General features: G+C 35.6%; 1 protein-coding gene across 8 annotated transcripts in view; it reads left to right on the plus strand.

The window, feature by feature from the left end:
- The window catches only part of CFTR (CF transmembrane conductance regulator), a 192,992-nt gene that overhangs the window by 39,486 nt on the left and 132,244 nt on the right, over positions 1–21,262 (plus strand). For 5 of the 8 annotated variants that reach the window (XM_082399969.1, XM_082399968.1, XM_082399975.1 and 2 more), the window contains 4 exons: positions 7,169–7,384; positions 10,653–10,742; positions 11,605–11,768; positions 12,585–12,710. In XM_082399969.1, coding sequence (XP_082256095.1) covers positions 7,169–7,384; positions 10,653–10,742; positions 11,605–11,768; positions 12,585–12,710 — 596 coding nt within the window. The remainder of the gene's footprint in view (positions 1–7,168; positions 7,385–10,652; positions 10,743–11,604; positions 11,769–12,584; positions 12,711–21,262) is intronic. The other 3 variants (XM_082399973.1, XM_082399970.1, XM_082399972.1) reach the window with 3 other exon arrangements.

A 21,262-nucleotide genomic window follows, 5' to 3' on the forward strand; every position in this document is an offset into this window, starting at 1 on the left:
AGGGAGGTGGATCATTACTTTACATATGTGTCATAAATCTACTTCTCCTCTTAATGTTTTGTGAATGCCTTTTCATATCATTAGATAATTCTCTTCCTAATCATTTTAATGTTTAATGACTCATGTGGCTGTACCATAGTTTATTAGTTCCTCATTGTTGAATATTTAGATAGCCTCCTATTTTTCACTGTCATAAATAATTCTTCAATGCACATCTCTTTAAAAGCTAAATTTTAGTAGATATTCCAGTTGCCTTCCAGAAAAGATGTATTAATTTACTTTCCTGATACTAAAGTATGAAATTCAGCCCTCACTAACAATACTTATTATCATTTAAAAAATGTTTCCAAATTGCTAAGTGAAAAACAGTATATTATCTTTTGTATTTGCATTACTTTTGGTTCCTAGTGAGTTTAAACTGTTTTTATGTATTAATTATGCATATCTTTTGTGGGGTGCAAATTGCCTTTTCATATTCTTTGTCTATTTTTATTTTGGTGTGTTTGTCTCTTTCTTATTGATCTATGAGAGACTATTTTCCTCAGCCTGTCATTTGTTTCTTTTTTTTTTAATTAAAAAAAAATTTTTTTTAACATCTTTGTTGGAGTATAATTGCTTTACAATGTTGTGTTAGTTTCTGCTGTATAACAAAGTGAGTCAGCTATATGTATACATATATATCCCCATATCCCCTCCCTCTTGCGTCTCCCTCCCTCTCTCCCTCTCCCACCCCTCTAGGTGGTGACAAAGCACTGAACTGATCTCCCTGTGCCATGCAGCTACTTCCCACTAGCTATCTATTTTACATTTGGTAGTGTATATATGTCAATGCCACTCTCTCACTTTGTCCCAGCTTACACTTCCCCCTCCCCGTGTCCTCAAGTCCATTCTCTACCTCTGAGTCTTTATTCCTATCCTGCACCTAAGTTCATAAGAGCCACTTTTTTTTTTAGACTCCATATATATGTGTTAGCATATGGTATTTGTTTTTCTCTTTCTGACTTACTTCACTCCGTATGACAGACTCTAGGTTCATCCACCCCACTACAAATAACTCAATTTCGTTTCTTTTTATGGCTGAGTAATATTCCATTGTATATATGTCACATTTTCTTTATCCATTCATCTGTCAATGGATACTTAGGTTGCTTCCATGTCCTGGCTATTGTAAATAGTGCCGCAATGAACATTGTGGTACATGACTCTTTTTGAATTACGGCTTTCTCAGGGTATACGCCCAGTAGTGGGATTGCTGGGTCGTATGGTAGTTCTATTTTTAGTTTTTTAAGGAACCTCTATACTGTTCTCCATAGTGGCTGTATCAATTTACATTCCCACCAACAGTGCAAGAAGGTTCCCTTTTCTCCACACCCTCTCCAGCATTTACTGTTTGTAGATTTTTTGATGATGGCCATTCTGACTGGTATGAGGTGACTGTCATTTGTTTCTAGTGAGTTTTGTTAATTTTTTATTTTCTTGACAATCAGAAGTTTCAGTTTTTAAAAATTTGTTGCCAGTATCTATAGTTTTTTTGTTTTGTTTTCTTTTTCTGGCTTTTGACATTTTAAAAAGTCCTCTCTACCCAAGTATTGTGTAAACACATATCTATGTTTTTATTATTTCATCTTTTACATGTAACTATTGCATCCATTTGAATTTATTTGGATGTATGTATGAGATAGAAATCTAATTTTTAAAAAATGAGTTTCCAGTTTCTCCATTGCTTATTACACTTTCTCCACTGAATTAAAATGCCGTATTTTATTATATGTAAAATGGCTACATGTACTTGGACCTGTTTTTGAACATTCCAGATAAGTTAGTCTATTTCTTTGTCATGCCACATACTATTCTGGCTGTATAATATAATTTAATATCCAGTAATGTAAACCTTCTCACACATTATTCTTATTCCTCACATGTTTTTGATTAGTCTCTCATTTTTTTTCCAAATGAAATTTAGAATCATTTTATCCATTGATTCAACAAGTATCTGCTGAGTGGATATTCTGTGCTAGGTGTTGTGCATGATGTTGAGATTGTTGCAAAAACTAAGGCAGTCCCTGCTCTTATGGTTCACATCCAAAAAATCCACTTGGAATTCTGATGAAGATTGTATTAATCTTATAAAATAACTTGGAGGAGAATGTAATCTTTGCAGTATTCAGATTTTTTTATGGAAAGTTTTAAAGTCTCTCCATTTATTTGACACTTAAAAAATATGTCTTAGTAATGTTTTTTAGAATATATTTTAAGATATGTATATATTAATTATTGGTATTTACAAAGTATCTTTTGTATCATTACTATAATTGGGATACTTATTTAATTGATTATTCTTGGTATCTAGGAATCTATTTTCTTATTTTCTATTATTTTTATTTTCTTATTTCTGTATTTCTGGGATTAAGATATATAAAATATATTTAAAGCAAGTTGAGATGATGATGATGATGATGATGATGATGATGGTTTTACTGACTACACACAATAGAAAACAATGTAACCTTAGAAGTTCTTCAGTATTGATTCTTCCCATATTAGAAACAACTATGCTTTGGATTTGGAATTGTAATTTTTAAAGTAAAGTTATTTTGGGATTAATTAATTTAATGTAATTGCAAGCGTGAACTAAGTTTTTTATTTTCACCTGAAATTTCTTTCTTGGTCTGAATATCCAGCGGACATCCCCATCTCTAGAAACATCTGACCCTGTCCTAGGTATGCAGGTAGAACAAAATGGTTAAAGGATTCAGACTCATCTACAGTGACTTTAAGTTCTGGTCTGGGGGATCCCATGAGAGATCAGATGTATTTCCCAGGAGGTATTTTTAGGCTTCCTAATTTTCCCCTGGGAGGCTGATCTAAATTGAGATTCATGATTATTCCTAGCAGGAATATAGTCACTTGTGTTGTTCTCTAACCTGATCCCCTCTACTCAGATGGCATTCTGAACTCATCCTATTCAGACTTGCATCCCTCTGAGTAGAAAATACCCATAGCGATGTCAGGATGTGTGTCAGGACCATTTGCCCAAGAATCATCAGCCTCTGCCACAGGACTCCCCAGACTCAGATCATATATTCCAAGATATTAGCTCTGGAGGGGAACTTTAAGATAAGCTTGCTCCACCACTCATTTTATCAGTGAGGAAACTGTCAAGAGAAGGGAAGTGACTAAGGTGACACAGAGAGTGTAGGTAACATGCTGGGATAAGAACTTGGGTTTCATGACTCTGAATTCAGTGTTCATTTCCCTGTCATGCTGACTTAAAGATTGGTATCAGGCTTCTTCCATTAGCTAAGTGAACCCTTAATTTCATCTTGATTTGTGTCTAATTAAAAATTAATAAAATATTTTATCAAATTTTCAAATTAATTTACATTCCGACTCATTACATTCAAGCCTCAGTCTGCTTACACTATTTTACATGGTGGCAGATTGGGAAATTTCTTGTGTAACTGAAACTATACTGGCAACAGGGTTCACACAGCTTTCACATATCAAGAATAGAGGACTGCGTTTCTCCCAGTCATTACAGGGATGATTTTTGTAAAGGACTGCACACCTAGATTAAGCTAGGTATTAGTTACCATTGTTTTCCCTCCCAAATTATAAAATCAGGTGATGTCTGTAAATGCTTTCCTTATAAATATTAGAGAACATGCTGCTTAAAACAGAGTAGGGGAAACTAAAGGAGGGAGGGGTCTGGAGTGCTGATTTTGTCCTTGAATGTTGACAGTTCCATGTTGTGGTGAGGTTTATGTTGTTTTGCTGCTGGCAGATGGTCCAATTATTGGAATTTTCTCTACCAGAAATAAACTGCATTTTTTTTCTATGAACAGGTACCCTTCCACAGTAATGCTACCAGTGTCATTGTGTAATAGCTGTTGTTGTTCAGAGGATGAGTATGTCCTCTTTTGCTTGAGGCAAGAAGACAAGTAATTAATTCAGTTATGCAACCTGCAGAATAGGTGTCCGAATTGGATTGACACAGTTTTATTTATTTTGTTATAAATCAAAATAAATTCAGCAAATGGGTCTATTGTGATAGAGGTGACAGGTTCTGGAAAAAATATAATGGTGATACAATGGCAGGGACTTTAGTTCAGACTACTTGATAGGAGAAAACTTATGTAAGCCTGTACATTTCTAACTCTAAAAATTCTATGTACAGCTCAATTACTAAAATATTTCTCTTTTTCCTCAGAATGCTCCTTTTATCATTCCATAGATAGGAGTTACTCCTTAGAAATATGTATTGTGGTCTTTATCAGTGGTTCTATTATTATCTATTAGGAGATTATATATATATGAGTTCTGGAAAAAGGAGAAAGGTGATTATGTTAATTACGATATAAGCAGTTGGATTCATGAGAAGCAGTCACAGATCATAGTCTTCTGATTATTGTCTTATAATGAACAAGAAATTATGTTTTATCTGGTATGCCTGGTAAACATCCAAGCTCCTTACTTACTCTCTGCTTTGTGGCCACACACAATATCTCCAGCATGGGTGGCACACATGAATCCAATGCCCTTGACTGCAACTTGAGAGCATTTTAGCCAAGTGCAAACCCACTATTAATGGAAAAGTAAATCAAAGTAGATGTGGCATTGACATTTGTCTAGGAAGAACAACATAATATTGAAAAATTCTAGGATAAAATATTGATCTAAAAATAATTTGGAGGATGAAATATTGCCACTATAAACATACTATGAAAAATTATATTTGTATTGCAGATATATTTATACATATAATTTAAAATCCAAGGTTTATCTTAACTGTACATTTTCCTAGTTTAAGGAGTTATTTTGAAATAAAATTATCTACTCTAGAGAAAGTTTGGCATGGATCTATAGAATTTAATGAAAACAGTGAGTGCAACACTTGCACAGATTGTAATAGTTTAAGAATGGAAACAACCCATCTTCTCCAACATAGGGCAGTGGGGCAAATAGCCTGATTTATTCACAGGATGTCATGTTAAACAGCACTCAGAATAAATGAGGTAGATATACAAGTATCAATTAGACTAAATGTCAGAAACACAACTTTTAAGTTAGAAAAAAGTTGCAAGAAGCACGATATGATACCATTTATATAAAATTTAAAACCTGAAAAACAATTCTATACATTCTAAAAACGGATACATGTGTAACAAAAGTACAAAGCATGCATAAAATGACACATGCCAACAAGCAGTAATTGTTCACTTATTTACATTTTAAAAAACAAGTGCTGGCTAACACATATATATGGAATCTAAAAAAAAAAAAAAAAAAGGTTCTGATGAACCTAGGGGCAGGACAGGAATAAAGACACAGACATAGAGAATGGACCTGAGGACATGGAGAGGGGGAAGGGTAAGCTGGGACGAAGTGAGAAAGTGACATGGACTTATATACACTACCAAAAGTAAAACAGATAGCTAGTGGAAAGCAGCCACATAGCACAGGGAGATCAGCTCTGTGCTCTGTGACCACCTAGAGGGGTGGGATACAGGGGGTGGGATTGAGAGGGTGGGAGGGAGATGCAAGAGGGAGGAGATATGAGCATGTATGTATATGTATAGCTGATTCACTTTGTTATAAAGCAGAAACTAACACACCATTGTAAAGCAATTATACCCCAATAAAGATGTTAAAAAAAATAAAGATGATATGAAGTTCAAAAAAAAAAAAGTGCTCTTCAGTTGATATTGGCCAACTATTAACATGGTATATCTGGGTAGGTAGTTAGCGATTTTCTTTTCAGCACCTGTCTGTTTGCTGTAATTCAAACTTATATTAAAATATGGCTATGTGAGATGAGAGAACTCTAATATTCCATGTTTGTGATTAGTTTGGAAACTTTTTTTTAAAGGTTTGAATCTTTTCCTACATTCAGATCCTTGGTCTACACAGTTAATTTGAAATGAGGTACTGAATACCAACCAGGTATAGAGTGAGCAGCTACCCAAAGCTAGTGGTCAGTCAATGATGGTGCTGTAGCTTAGGATTCCTTGTGGGGATGAAGTTGTTATAGGAAAGCATTTTCATTTATTGAGAGTGAGAGGGCTGATGGGATTGGGCACTGAGGTTTAGAGAAGACATAGTAGAAAATAGAAAAGAAAAAAAAAGCAAATTATGGGCTGCCAGAAAGTAATGCTGAGCAATACTGTGGGGAAGGGCAGTCTGGCTTGAAAATATACATTTGAAATGGAATCAATTAGCATAATATTATTTCCCAGAAGGGTTTAGCCTCAGATCCCCATTTCACTAGGCCATCATAAAACAAAACAGGATTACATGTCTTTCTCTTTTGAAGGCAAATTAGCAAGATGGTTAAGACTTAGACCTTCTGGGTTCAAATCCATGTGTTCAGATTTATTCTTACATATTCAGGCAAAATGGTAATGAATTTGATGAACAATTTGATTTAGTGATCAATTGAAGATCTGATGAGGAAGATTTGGAAAACACAACTTTGGTCTTCCCTTGTTAACTCATAGGCCTTTGAGGGCTTGATGAATTGTTGGAAACTGGCCTGAGGCTGAAGTCTTCTGACACACTTTTTTCCTAAAATCCCCACCTACCCCAGACTGCGAAGGGTGTGGCACCGGACTTTAAATACCACCAGTGCCTTTACGCTCCTCCCTCCTGTTGCCAGTTCCCCTTTATGTGGTTGCCTCAAGAAACTGTTCATTCTGGTAATAATTCCATCACTCAAAGTGCTTTTGAAAGTTCTATTTTGAAATCACATCAAATCACCTGGTCTCTTTGGCCTCAGTTTCTTCACCTGCAATGTGAAAATATTAATGCTTACTCTGACTCCTAAAGTTGTCATAAAAATCAAACGAAAAATATTTTATAAATTGTTAAGTGCCATGTAGATGTTACCAATTAACACACTATTCCAAAAATTACACCTTTGCTTTATGGCCACTATTCAGTTTTTAGTAAAAAATACCTCATACATAAACGTCTCCAAATGACCTTTGCTATAACCTAAAATAAAATCTTATTTCAAAGTGTAAAGATATTACAAAGGACATCCAGAGTTTCATGTATGGCATGGCCCTCTCTCATCTCCTGTAAAGATGAAACTTCTTGTGTTGAAATTGTGAGGGCATTTTATGAAAGGAAAATAAAATTTCATTTCTCTGTTTTCCCTCTTCTGCAGGAAGTCACCAAAGCAGTACAGCCTCTCTTACTGGGAAGAATCATAGCTTCCTATGATCCAGATAACAAGGTGGAACGCGCCATTGCGATCTACCTAGGCATAGGCTTATGCCTTCTCTTTATCGTGAGGATGCTGCTCCTTCATCCGGCCATTTTTGGCCTCCACCACATTGGAATGCAGATGAGAATAGCTATGTTTAGTTTGATTTATAAGAAGGTAATACTTCCTTGCACAGTCTCCATGCTACGTGTTAGTGGCGTCATGTTTTAAATGCCATACTGATACAAATAAGGGGTAAATGCTGAAATCAGTTTTGTATACCTGTGAAATAAATGGCAGCAATAATGAATATTTCTAATTTTCCTTGATAATTCACCTCACTTCAACTAATAATTATTGAGTGCCTTCTATAAACTGCCTATATTTTAGATTTCATTTTTTTTTTTCACTAGTCATATACCATTTTTTGGAATCCATGGCTCCCCATTGAAATGATTCTTACTATCTGCCTAAAAGTCATTGACAAAATATCATCTTATTGTAAACTGCCATGTATCTTTACGTTCAACAACAAGAAATTGTTAACAATAACCCAAGCAATAGAAATTTCTACCTTAACTAGTTGTGACACAGTGGTGGTATCCACTGCCTTATTTTGAGTTAGATTTTTGTCATCCTAAGTTCTGCAAGTTAAAAATTTTTCGAATAGCACATGCATGGCAACCATAAGAACCTTCTCTGCTTTTCTGTGTGCATTGTCCAGTTAAGAGCCCAAGTTGCTGATGTGCGCTTTGGGTGAATTCAGATTAAGACTTCCTTACCTTACAAACACAATTTAAGGTCATCTCAATGACATGTGCTTTCACCAGCCTGATTCATGTGTGACCATTTGATCTACCAAGTGATTATAGAAACCTGTTTGGTTGAATCATTTGGATATTGCTTTATCCTTCTTCTCTTTTTTCTTACCCCAATGTAAAAACTTTATATACTTGGCTTATAAGGGACACGGACCTGAAATTCCCTCTAGCAAATAACCCGTAACACTTCCATAATATACATGCAACGTCAGTGGTGTTGTAAAACCTTGATAGCCATACTTTATTGTTCAAAAAAGCCTTCTGTGGAGGCACAAGGGAAAAACCGAGTCTACAGTTTAATCAAATCACCTCAGCCACAGTCTCATCAGTTCACAAGTACCAGGAAAGCATGGGTGATAAATCAATAAAAATTTTATCTTGATCCAGAAATTATATGTAAGTGATGAAATTATTAGGTATTATTTGGAGGGTAGAATTTACACAGAATGCATATCAAAGAAAGTTGAATCCAGTTTAAAAATATTTATAAAAGTGATTTTATCATAATGGTAACTAATAGCTAAGGATGTACATGACAAGCTTCTAAGTGATTTTTAGGTATATCATTTCATTTGACCAAAACTCCATATGGTAGAAACTATTATCCCTATTTTATGGATAAAATATTTTGAGAAGCTAAGACCTAAAAGTTATAAAACATTGTACAAGAACTGCGTCAAAATTTCTAAAATGGGTAAGTCACAATCCTTAAAGTGGAGGGTTTTCCAACTATTAGAGAACATAAAATAAGTACTGAAATAATATAACAATTCAAATTGTGTTATATAGGCAGAGAGAAACATGAAGTGCTCTGGGCTAAGGGGAGGGGAGATCAAAGAAGGAGCAGGTTAGTTTGTGAATAAGTTCATATAGAATGTTTAGCACAAATACAGCGATATATGTGCTTTCAGACCCAGAATGCATTAATAAAAAGTTAGAAGTTGTGCCTGTCCTTTTTCAACATTGATTATCTGTGTTCTTACATATTTTCTTTACCCCTCTAGCCACACCTATTGACCTGCATTGACATCATCACCAAAGAATACAATTTCATCTCCATGTGGCTGTGGTTTGGTCCCTAAAATAAACTGGTACCATATCTGACCAGTTTCATCCATGTGGCAGGCAGCCACTAATTCTTCCCACATTGTTCCAGATTTTGTAGTAGAGCATAGTTTTCTTTGTTCCAAAATCTGTAACCATGATACATTCAAATTATATTTTAAATAATGAATCTAAATACAAACTAGATTGAGCTTTGCCTGTGAATTTCAAGAAGATAAAGTTAACTGGAGTGAACAGATATTCACTGTTTATTGTGCACATAAACTCCATGTTAAGCCATGTAGAACCCATGTTAAGCCCAGTCTCAAGTTACCTGAGACTGAGCATGTTACCAGGTCATGTGTCATCCAGCTCAATGGACTCCCCCCCTCCCCTGCCCTGTATTGCTCTAATAGCATTTTGAAATTAACTGCTTTATTCCTTATTCATCTGTGCTTATCTAAATGCTATTCATTATTCCACACCCATCTTAAAATTCAACCTCAATAAAATATTTGCAGATTTTTATAACCAGATATGGGAACTTAATCACCCTATTTTATTCTATCTACTCCCTTTAACTAAATTATCATATTTAGTTATGTATGTACTAGGTTATCCTGAGGCAAGAATTATGTTTAAGAAATCTTAACAATAATCCCTGAAGCCTTGAATATAGTGATTTGTATCTACTAAGTGCTCAGTACATATATGAGGGATTCAGTTGAAGCAAATATTAGATAGGTACTCTTCAGTCAAAGCCATCTAATGGCAAATCAATTCTTATTAAAGTTTATAGGCAAAGTATGACTTATCTTTCATAATAATAATTTATCTACATAAAAATTCTATTTTGTATATATGGATATATTTTTCTTTGTAAAATTTAAGAATTTTTTATTAATGTAATCTTTCACAAAATTATTAATGATTAAATTATTTGTAATATAATTTTATTGACTTTAACAGTAATTTTATTCAACAGAGTTACTATAAGATCGCATGAAAAATTTAAGGCCAAGATTTTATTAAAAAATTTTTTTTATTGACGTATAGTTGGTTTACAATATTGTGTTAGTTTCAAGTGTACAGCAAAGTGATATAGATATATATATCTATATATATTTTTTTTCAATTCTTTTCCATTATAGGTTATTACAAGATATTGAATATAGTTCCCTGTAAGGCCGAGGTATTAATCTCAAATTTCACTGCCTTTGGTTCCATCTTTTATAAAAACAAACAAAAGCAAAAAAAAAAACCCAAAAAACCCTCTACCGTATATAAATGAATATTTAAGTACAATATTGTTCCCATTTTGGATTAGAAAAAATAGTTACTACTCACTAGATACTGTAAAATAAAATAAGAAGAGGCATGCCAGTGTAATATTTGTTGTAAAGAGAAATATTTATAAATCTGAGAAGATACTGAGTTAGATGAACATAAAATAATTTTCATTACCTTAACTTAAAAATGCGTGCATAGTTACCTAATTCCTCAGCTGTATTGTAACATTACTTATAAATATATTTGTCTACTGTTCATTGACAATATCTAACTTCCCATTTTCCTTTTAGACTTTGAAGCTGTCAAGCCGTGTTCTAGATAAAATAAGCATTGGACAACTTGTTAGTCTCCTTTCCAACAACCTGAACAAATTTGATGAAGTATGTACCTACTGATTTAATCTTTTATGCATCTTTATTATAACTCATACAACCCCAAAGGTTTTCTGGGTCAGATAACAGTAATAAGTGGTTAAGTCATAAGCATCCCTACCTTACCTATTTCTGAAAACTGAGAAGGCTAAGTTGTGTAGCAGAGTGCCATTTTGGGGTCTCACGGGACCACCCAACTCAAGGGCACCTCAGCTTGCTTTGTATTTACAAGGTTTTTTTTACAATTCAGTCCCTATCAGATCTTGTTTCCTTTTAATACTTTAAATCAGTTATTTACTTTGGCTGAGTATGATACTCTGAGCAATTCTTGTTCAGTGCTGTCTTCTGTCACAATAAAATTCGAGGTCCTTGAGGACAGATTGTTTTATTTATCTTTGCATTTCTAGTATTTTACATGGTATCCAACCCTTAGCAGATGCTAAATAAATTACTGTTGAATTGAGCATGCATGTGTTCTGAATATATTGTCAGGTGATAAGGTTGTACAGTTGTGTAGGTTGAACTCCTGAAGAGTCTTTTGTTCTCTCATGTTCTGTGTCATGGCTCTTGCTTTATCCACACAGAAGTAAGTTATTTAAAATAAATTCTTCAATCACCATGCAATTCCACTGGAAAAAGATCACAGTGACTTGAAGTTTGTTTTGGGGGAAATCCTATGCGTAGAATGTTTAAGCACATTGCTACGTGTTCCATGTAGTGAATACCTAGATTTTAGTGTGTTCAGAACCATGAAGTGTTTGATTGTATGAGCTCACTGTGCTTGATTTCTTTCTTCTTTGCTTGTTTTTTCCTTTGTTTTGGGGGTGGAGGATAAAACGTCAGTGGTTTTCACTGTGATTTTATTTTTCAGGGACTTGCACTGGCGCATTTCGTGTGGATTGCTCCTTTGCAAGTGACGCTGCTGATGGGGCTGCTCTGGCAGTTGTTACAGGCCTGCGCCTTCTGTGGACTTGCTTTCCTCATAGTCCTTGCCCTTCTTCAAGCCGGATTAGGGAAAATGATGATGAAGTACAGGTAGCACTCTTATTTACATAGTTTGAAAGGGTTTTAAATTAGGTTTTCCAAAAGCCCACTCTAATAAAACCAGAACTTCTCTATGCACTGAACCGTGATCTTGCTAGGTGTCACGTAAAAGGAATTATTTTCATGACGTAATACTTTCTATATCAAGGGGACATGTTTTTGCTTGTCAGTCTATAGAATTTCTTTATAAATATGTTACCATCCAGTTCACTTTTTGCACATCAGAGATTTAGGTACAATGGATAAAACATTTATGTGAATGGGAGGGAATGCATATATTTTGGGGAGAGTTTATAGGCTTTTTCTACCCTGGTTTGTGAATCATCACACCACAGGCTTAGTTGCTTTTTACTACAGAATGAATCAGTGACACCAGTCACTGCTTATGAAAGAGGACTTCTAGTTTGCCAGCTAGAGTATGATAGAAAGTGTACACATTTTGGAGTCAAATAGCTCTTAGTTTGAATCCCAGATTGCATGCTTACTAGTTACATGACCTGTGTCAAGCTGCTTCAGCCACTGTGTTTCTGTTTTTTTTTCGTCTTTAAAATGGAGGTAATCACCTCTGTTAGGTTGTCAGAAGAATTAGGCATAACGTATGACATGCATCTAATACAGTGTCTGGCACATGGGAGGCATTTACTAAATGACAGTTACTATTTTTGTTACTATATATTTGATAATAAAATAAACCTCCATCTGTTTAATAAAAGAAATGTGGCTTTTCTTAAAAGCTTGGGCAGTTCTTAGTGGACATTTTGACTTGTTTTTACTAAGTATTTGATTGGTGGATGGATTAATTTACAGAGATCAGAGAGCTGGAAAGATTAATGAAAGACTGGTGATCACGTCAGAAATGATTGAAAATATCCAGTCGGTTAAGGCATACTGCTGGGAAGAAGCAATGGAAAAAATAATTGAAAACCTAAGACAGTAAGTCATTCTGATAATTTCAGTATCAATTGAATTAGCCAATTAAGGTTTAACATATTAAAAATGAGTATGTCAGAGTGGACTTCAGCTCATATTTGAAATTTCTGACAACCAAACAGTTGTATTAAGTTATATCAATATTCATGTGTTATGGCTTAATGCCATTTTCATGGGGCTATCGTTTTACATAGGTGTCAAGTGTGCTATTTTGCACTACAAGGATATGTATCACTTATGAAAGAATTGCCTATATGTGCTTATAGCTGCTTAATATACTTATTGACTAAAATAATGATCATGATTCTAGAGACTGATTGAAACCTTAAGTGGAACTGCTAGAGTAATAAGGATATGATTCTGAACCAAATAAATGATTCTCTAGTATTATAGCTTCCTTAATTTATATGTTATGGCTCATGAAAAACAAACAAAAAACAAACCCTTCTGTTTGTTTAAAATATGTTTGTTCTTCCTTAACTTACGAGTAATGCAGGGTAATATCTATAAATTGTGTTTCTATAAACCCTCCACTTGAGAAATCAGTTCAAGTAATGAAAGCCGCCACCTGAAGTAGAATCAGTACTTGGCAACCGTCTACATCTCCGGTCTTGTTTTACCTTAGATAACCTTTCTCTCACTGATTAGTAAAGATTATAGCCAGCAAAAAAGTACAGCACAGACTGAGATACTGTTACTGAGAAAATTTTGGACAAAATATAAACTAGGGCATTTCTATAGCTGTGACCATTTTTCTTTAGTCAAGTTCCATGTTCTACAAATTGCAATCCAAAAAAAACCAAAAAAAAAACAAAAAAGACTCTCTGAGATTCAGTGGGCATAGATCTTCTGTTAAAGGGCAAATAATTTCAGGATGAATTAGCTCATGAGAGCTTCATGGGGAAGAAATGTACTAAAAGGAAGAGTCCCATTTTGGATGCTGTGAATATGGGTTATCAGGGATTCAGGCTGCTGATTCCAGTAGACAGTGGTAACTGAGCTGCAGGTGTGTGATTGGAACAACAAAAGAAATGCTGAAATATTAAGTCCTTTGCAGTGTAAATAGAAAGAGTAAAAGCGTATTTATTGCCCAAACATAATTGGTCACCTGTTTTTATTATGCCTTTCAAGACAAATCCAGGAAAGAAATTATATTTTCTTTCCAGAAACATCCTTTAAGATCTTGTTTAGTTGGTTGAAGGTTTTTCTCATTAACAAGTGAGTTTTCCATCACACTTGCCCCTGGATCACTCTTAAATGCCTATAGGCACAGGCATAACCAGAATGATGAGGAGATTATCAGAGAATTTGGTTTTCTCAAGCTTCAGGGTAAACTCCTGGTCAGATCATTCTAGGTGCTGACTTTTCTTGACTTTGGGTTTTTTTTCCCCCTCTTCCTCAAAAGATGAAATCCATCCTTCCTATTCTGTATTTCTGTTTAACCAATTCTAATAGCAAATGTTTGGTTTTAACTTGTATAATCTGGTTCCTGAATCTGGCGTGAAATTGTTACCTGAAAAGGCTGCAAAGTGCTGACGTAAATATGGGAAAGCAAAAATTGCTTCTACTCAAAAGAGCAAATAGAATGTACTGGAAGAGATTGGCAGGATGCGCTGCAAAGGGATGACCTCAGCCTGGGCCACTGCTGCACTGGGCAAAAGGCTGTGTAACACTTCCTGAAAATCTACTTCTTTATTGCTCTCTGGTAATAAAGTCACTTTGAATTTTTTTTATAAGATAAAATATTTTTATGACTCCTATAGTGCTAGTGATTTTATTATGGTGAGTACTACTTTCTAGGTGATTCTTATATATGTTCTTTTTTTTTTTTTTTTTAAGACACTCCAAGTCTTTTATTTCACTCAGGAGCAATTATTTATTTTTATTTGTAAATGTTCATATCAGGGTATACAATAAAGCATTCTAATGATGTATTCTAATTAGCAAGACTAAAGTCATAGGGAGATTGATTCAAGATGGCAGAGTAGAAGGACATGCTCTCACTCCCTCTTTTTTTTTAATTTTTAAATTTTATTTATTTTTTTATACAGCAGGTTCTTATTAGTCATCCTTTTTATACACATCAGTGTATACATGTCAATCCCAATCTCCCAATTCATCACCACCACCACCACCCCCACCCTCTGCTGCTTTCCCCCCTTGGTGTCCATACGTTTGTTCTCTACATCTGTGTCTCAACTTCTGCCCTGCAAACCGGTTCATCTGTACCATTTTTCTACGTTCCACATATATGCGTTAATATACGATATTTGTTTTTCTCTTTCTGACTTACTTCACTCTGTATGACAGTCTCTAGATCCAACCACGCCTCAACAAATGACCCAATTTCGTTCCTTTTTATGGCTGAGTAATATTCCATTGTATATATGTACCACATCTTCTTTATCCATTCGTCTGTCGATGGGCATTTAGGTTGCTTCCATGACCTGGCTATTGTAAATAGTGCTGCAATGAACATTGGGGTGCATGTGTCTTTTTGAATTATGGTTTTCTCTGGGTATATGCCCAGTAGTGGGATTGCTGGATCATATGGTAATTCTGTTTTTAGTTTTTAAGGAACCGCCATACTGTTCTCCATAGTGGCTGTATCAATTTACATTCCCACCAACAGTGCAAGAGGGTTCGCTTTTCTCCACACCGTCTCCAGCATTTGTTGTTTGTAGATTTTCTAATGATGCCCATTCTTACTGGTGTGAGGTGATACCTCATTGTGGTTTTGATTTGCATTACTCTAATGATTAGTGATGTTGAGCAGCTTTTCATGTGCTTCTTGGCCATCTGTATGTCTTCTTTGGAGAAATGTCTATCTAGGTCTTCTGCCCATTTTTGGATTGGGTTGTTTGCTTTTTTAACACTGAGCTGCATGAGCTGTTTATATATTTTGGAGATTAATCCTTTGTCCATTGATTCGTTTGCAAATATTTTCTCCCATTCTGAGGGTTGTCTTTTCATCTTGTTTATGGTTTCCTTTGCTGTGCAAAAGCTTTGAGGTTTCATTAGGTCCCATTTGTTTATTTTTGTTTTTCTTTCCATTACTCTAGGAGGTGGATCAAAAAAGATCTTACTGTGATTTATGTCAAAGAGTGTTCTTCCTATGTTTTCCTCTAAGAGTTTTATAGCGTCCAGTCTTATATTTAGGTCTCTAATCCAGTTTGAGTTTATTTTTGTGTATGGTGTTAGGCAGTGTTCTAATTTCATTCCTTTACATGTAGCTGTCCAGTTTTCCCAGCACTACATGTAGCTGTCCAGTTTTCCCAGCACTACTTATTGGAGAGACTGTCTTTTCTCCATTATATATCCTTGCCTCCTTTGTCATAGATTAGTTGACCATAGGTGTGTGGGTTTATCTCTGGGCTTTCTATCCTGTTCTATTGATCTATGCTTCTGTTTTTGTGCCAGTACCATATTGTCTTGATTACTGAAACTTTATAGTATAGTCTGAAGTCAGGGAGTCTGATTCCTCCAGTTCCGTTTTTTTTCCCTCAAGACTGCTTTGGCTATTCGAGGTCTTTTGTGTCTCCATACAAATTTTAAGATTTTTTTGTTCTAGTTCTGTAAAAAATGCCATTGGTAATTTGATAGGGATTGCATTGAATCTGTAGATTGCTTTGGATAGTATAGTCATTTTCACAATGTTGATTCTTCCAATCCAAGAACATGGTATATCTCTCCATCTGTTGGTATCATCTTTAATTTCTTTCATCAGTGTCTTATAGTTTTCTGCATACAGCAATGGTAAATGGGAATGTTTCCTTAATTTCTCTTTCAGGTTTTTCATCATTAATGTAGAGGAATGCAAGAGATTTCTGTGCATTAATTTTGTATCCTACAACTTTACCAAATTGATTGATTAGCTCTAGTAGTTTTCTGGTGGCATCTTTAGGATTCTATAGGTATAGTATCATGTCATCTGCAAAGAGTGACAGTTTTACTTCTTCTTTTCCAATTTGTATTTCTTTTTCTTCTCTGATTGCCATGGCTAGGACTTCCAAAACTATGTTGAATAATAGTGGTGAGAGTGGACCACCTTGTCTTGTTCCTGATCTTAGAGGAAATGCTTTCAGTTTTTCACCATTGAGAATGATGTTTGCTGTGGGTTTGTCGTATATGCCCTTTATTATGTTGAGGTAGGTTCCCTCTATGCCCACTTCCTGGAGAACTTTTATCATAAATGGGTGTTGAATTTTGTCAAAAGCTTTTTCTGCATCTATTGAGATGATCATATGGTTTTTATTCTTCAATTTGTTAATATGGTGTACCGCATTGATTGATTTGTGTATATTGAAGAATCCTTGCATCCCTGGGATAAATTCCGCTTGATCATGGTGTATGATCCTTTTAATGTGTTGTTGGATTCTGTTTGCTAGTATTTTGTTGAGGAGTTTTGCATCTATATTCATCAGTGGTATTGGTCTGTAACTTTCTTTTTTTGTAGTATCTTTGTCTGGTTTTGGTATCAGGGTAATGGTGGCCTCATAGAATGAGTTTGGGAGTGTTTCTTCCTCTGCAATTTTTTGGAAGAGTTTGAGAAGGATGGGTGTTAGCTCTTCTCTAAATGTTTGATAGAATTCACCTGTGAAGCCATCTGGTCCTGGACTTTTGTTTGTTGGAAGATTTTTAATCACAGTTTCAATTTCATTAGTTGTGATTGGTCTGTTCATATTTTCTATTTCTTCCTGGTTCAGTCTTGGAAGGTTATACCTTTCTAAGAATTTGTCCATTTCTTCCAGGTTGTCCATTTTATTGGCATAGGGTTGCTTGTAGTAGTCTCTTAGGATGCTTTGTATATCTGCGGTGTCTGTTGTAACTTCTCCTTTTTCATTTCTAATTGTTTTGACTTGAGTCCTCTCCCTCTTTTTCTTGATGAGTCTGGCTAATAGTTTATCAATTTTGTTTATCTTCTCAAGGAACCAGCTTTTAGTTTTATTGATCTTTGCTATTGTTTTCTTTGTTTCTGTTTCATTTATTTCTTCTCTGATCTTTAGATTTCCTTCCTTCTGCTAACTTTGGGTTTTGTTTGTTCTTCTTTCTCTAGTTCCTTTAGGTGTCAGGTTAGATTGTTTATTTGAGATTTTTCTTGTTTCTTGAGGTAGGCTTGTATAGCTATAAACTTTCCTCTTAGAACTGCTTTTGCTGCATCCCATAGGTTTTGGATCATTGTGTTTTCCTTGTCTTCATTGTTTTCATTTGTCTCTAGGTATTTTTGATTTCCTCTTTGATTTCTTCAATGATCTCTTGGTTATTTAGTAACATATTGTTTAGCCTCCATGTGTTTGTGTTTTTTACATTTTTTTCCCTGTCATTCATTTCTAATCTCATAGCGTTCTGGTCAGAAAAGATGCTTGATATGATTTCAATTCTCTTAAATTTACTGAGGCTTGATTTGTGACCCAGGATGTGATCTATCCTGGAGAATGTTCCGTGCGCACTTGAGAAGAAAGTGTAATCTGTTTTTGGATGGAATGTTCTATAAATATCAATTAAATCTATCTGGTCTGTTGTGTCATTTAAAGCTTCTGTTTCCTTATTTATTTTCATTTTGGATGATCTGTCCATTGGTGTAAGTGAGGTGTTAAAATCCCCCACTCTTATTGTGTTACTGTCAATTTCCTCTTTTATAGCTGTTAGTAGTTGCCTTATGTATTGAGGTGCTCCTATGTTGGGTGCATATATATTTATAATTGTTATATCTTCTTCTTGGATTGATCCCTTGATCATTGTGTAGTGTCCTTCCTTGTCTCTTGTAACATTCTTTATTTTAAAGTCTATTTTATCTGATATGAGGATTGCTACTGCAGCTTTCTTTTGATTTTCATTTGCATGGAATATCTTTTTCCATCCCCTCACTTTCAGTCTGTATGTGTCCCTAGGTCTAAAGTGGGTCTCTTGTAGACAGCATATATATGGGTCTTGTTTTTGTATCCATTCAGCCAGTCTATGTCTTTTGGTTGGAGCATTTAATCCATTCACATTTAAGGTAATTATCAATATGTATGTTCCTATGACCATTTTCTTAATTGTTTTGGGTTTGTTTTTGTAGGTCCTTTTCTTCTCTTGTGTTTCCCACTTAGAGAAGTTCCTTTAGCATTTGTTGTAGAGCTGGTTTGGTGGTGCTGAATCCTCTTAGCTTTTGCTTGTCTGTTAAGCTTTTGATTTCTTCATCGAATCTGAATGAGATCCTTGCCGGATAGAGTAATCTTCGTTGTAGTTTCTTCCCTTTCATCACTTAAAGTATATCGTGCTAGTCCCTTCTGGCTTGTAGAGTTTCTGCTGAGAAATCAGCTGTTAACCTTATGGGAGTTCCCTTGTATGTTATTTGTCGTTTTTCCCTTGCTGCTTTCAATAATTTTTCTTTGTCTTTAGTTTTTGCCAATTTGATTACTATGTGTCTCGGCGTGTTTCTCCTTGGGTTTATCCTGTATGGGACTCTCTGCTCTCTCTGGACTTGGGTGGCTACTTCCTTTCCCATGTTAGGGGAGTTTTCGACTATAATCTCTTCAAATATTTTCTCTGGCCCTTTCTCTCTTCTCCTTTTGGGACCCCTATAATGTGAATGTTGTTGTCTTTAATGTTGTCCCAGAGGTCTCTTAGGCTGTCTTCATTTCTTTTCATTATATTTTCTTTATTCTGTTCCGCAGCAGTGAATTCCACCATTCTGTCTTCCAGGTCACTTCTCCGTTCTTCTGCCTCAGTTATTCTGATATTGATTCCTTCTAGTGTAGTTTTCATTTCAGTTATTGTATTGTTCATCTCTGTTTGTTTGGTCTTTAATTCTCCTAGGTGTTTGTTAAACATTTCTTGCATCTTCTCGATCTTTGCCTCCATTCTTTTTCTGAGGTCCTGGATCATCTTCACTATCATTATTCTGAATTCTTTTTCTGGAAGGTTGCCTATTTCTACTTCATTTAGTTGTTTTTCTGGGGTTTTATCTTGTTCCTTCATCTGGTACATAGCCCTCTGCCTTTTCATCTTGTCTATCTTTCTATGAATGTGGTTTTTGTTCCACAGGCTGCAGGATTGTAGTTCTTCTTGCTTCTGCTGTCTGCCCTCTCAGTAAAAGTTTTAAATATCACAAAATTGATTTGATTGTCAGCAGCAGATTGCTTGCTGAGCTGCAGTTTCTGCTAGTGTTGGAGGGTCTCCTGCAGAGGTGGGGGGTGGCTGTGTCTCACCGTCAGGACAAGGACACTGACAGCAGAAGTTCTGGGAAGTACTCCTTCTCTTATAGATGTTCTTGAGTGCATTATTCTTACAGTACCACTTCTTTCATTTTCCTCATTTTCCTCCTTTCATTTTGACAAATTTATTAACATTTTTGTAAACAGTATTTTCTAGCATTAAAAACATATAAGCCTAGCCAATAGTATTCTTCTTTCTGTTGAAGATTAGAGACACACATGTAGATTCTAAGTGCAAGACCCTGTGCTGTGCTGTCATTTATCTTGGCAGCAACTCCACAAGGGAGATATTATGTTTCTCTTCTGTAGATGTGGATTCTGTAGGATCAGAGGGAAGAGAAACTTGCTTAAGATGGCATAGCTATAACCAGGAGAGCTGAGAGTCACACCCCAGTGAGATTCCCAAATCATAATCTGCCTTCAATACCAAATAATTAAAATAGGTAGGCTAGACCGCATTAGACTGGGAGTCACAATGTAGATTGGGAACATTGAACTTCGTTTTCTTCATCAGAGTGCTCAGGATTACATTTTTTTTCAGACTTAAAAAAAAAAGATTTCCTCTGAATTCTACAACTTGAGAATGAGAACTTTTCTGAGTTGTACAAGCATGTGGAACTAAATGCTGGGCACAGCTATTGCTCCTTCCCACCAGCACTCTCTACTTGTCTGTTTTATCTCTGCTCTTTCCCTTGCAAGAGCTGAATAGGAGGATCACAAGTGACTCTAGTTTTGGTGGTCCTGGAAGAGTAGGACGGAGGTTGAAGGCAGCATTGTCCTCTCTTCTCGCCAGCCTCTGCACTCCCTGTTTTCTGCTTATTGGTGCATTTAAACCTCTTCTGTGTGTGTTAAAAAAATAGTTCACATTTGTAGTTCAGACTATAGGATCAGAAGTGTGATTGCAAATAACTATACTGAAAGGAGAGAGACAGGGAGGATGCAGCATCTACTCACTTATAATTTTTCAAGAATTACCTGGGTTCTTTTTTTAAATTTATTTATTTATGTATTTATTTTTGTCTGTGTTGGACCTTTGTTGCTGAGCATGGGCTTTTCTCTGGTTGTGGCGAGCAGGGGCTACTCTCTTGCAGTGCGCAGGCTTCTCATTGCGGTGGCTTCTTTTGTTGAGTATGGGCTTTAGGCACATGGGCTTCAGTAGTTGTGGCACACGGGCTCAGTAGTTGTGGCTTGCGGGCTCTAGAGCACAGGCTCAGTAGTTGTGGTGCACAGGCTTAGTTTGTCCGTGGCATGTGGGATCTTCCCAGACCAGGGCTTGAACCCGTGTCCCCTGCATTGGCAGGCAGACTCTTAACTACTGTGCCATCAGGGAAGCCCCATTTGGGTTCCTTTTTAAAA

Source organism: Balaenoptera borealis (genome assembly GCF_965194805.1).
Source record: "Balaenoptera borealis genome assembly, chromosome: 7".
Classification (NCBI taxonomy): Eukaryota; Metazoa; Chordata; class Mammalia; order Artiodactyla; family Balaenopteridae; genus Balaenoptera; species Balaenoptera borealis.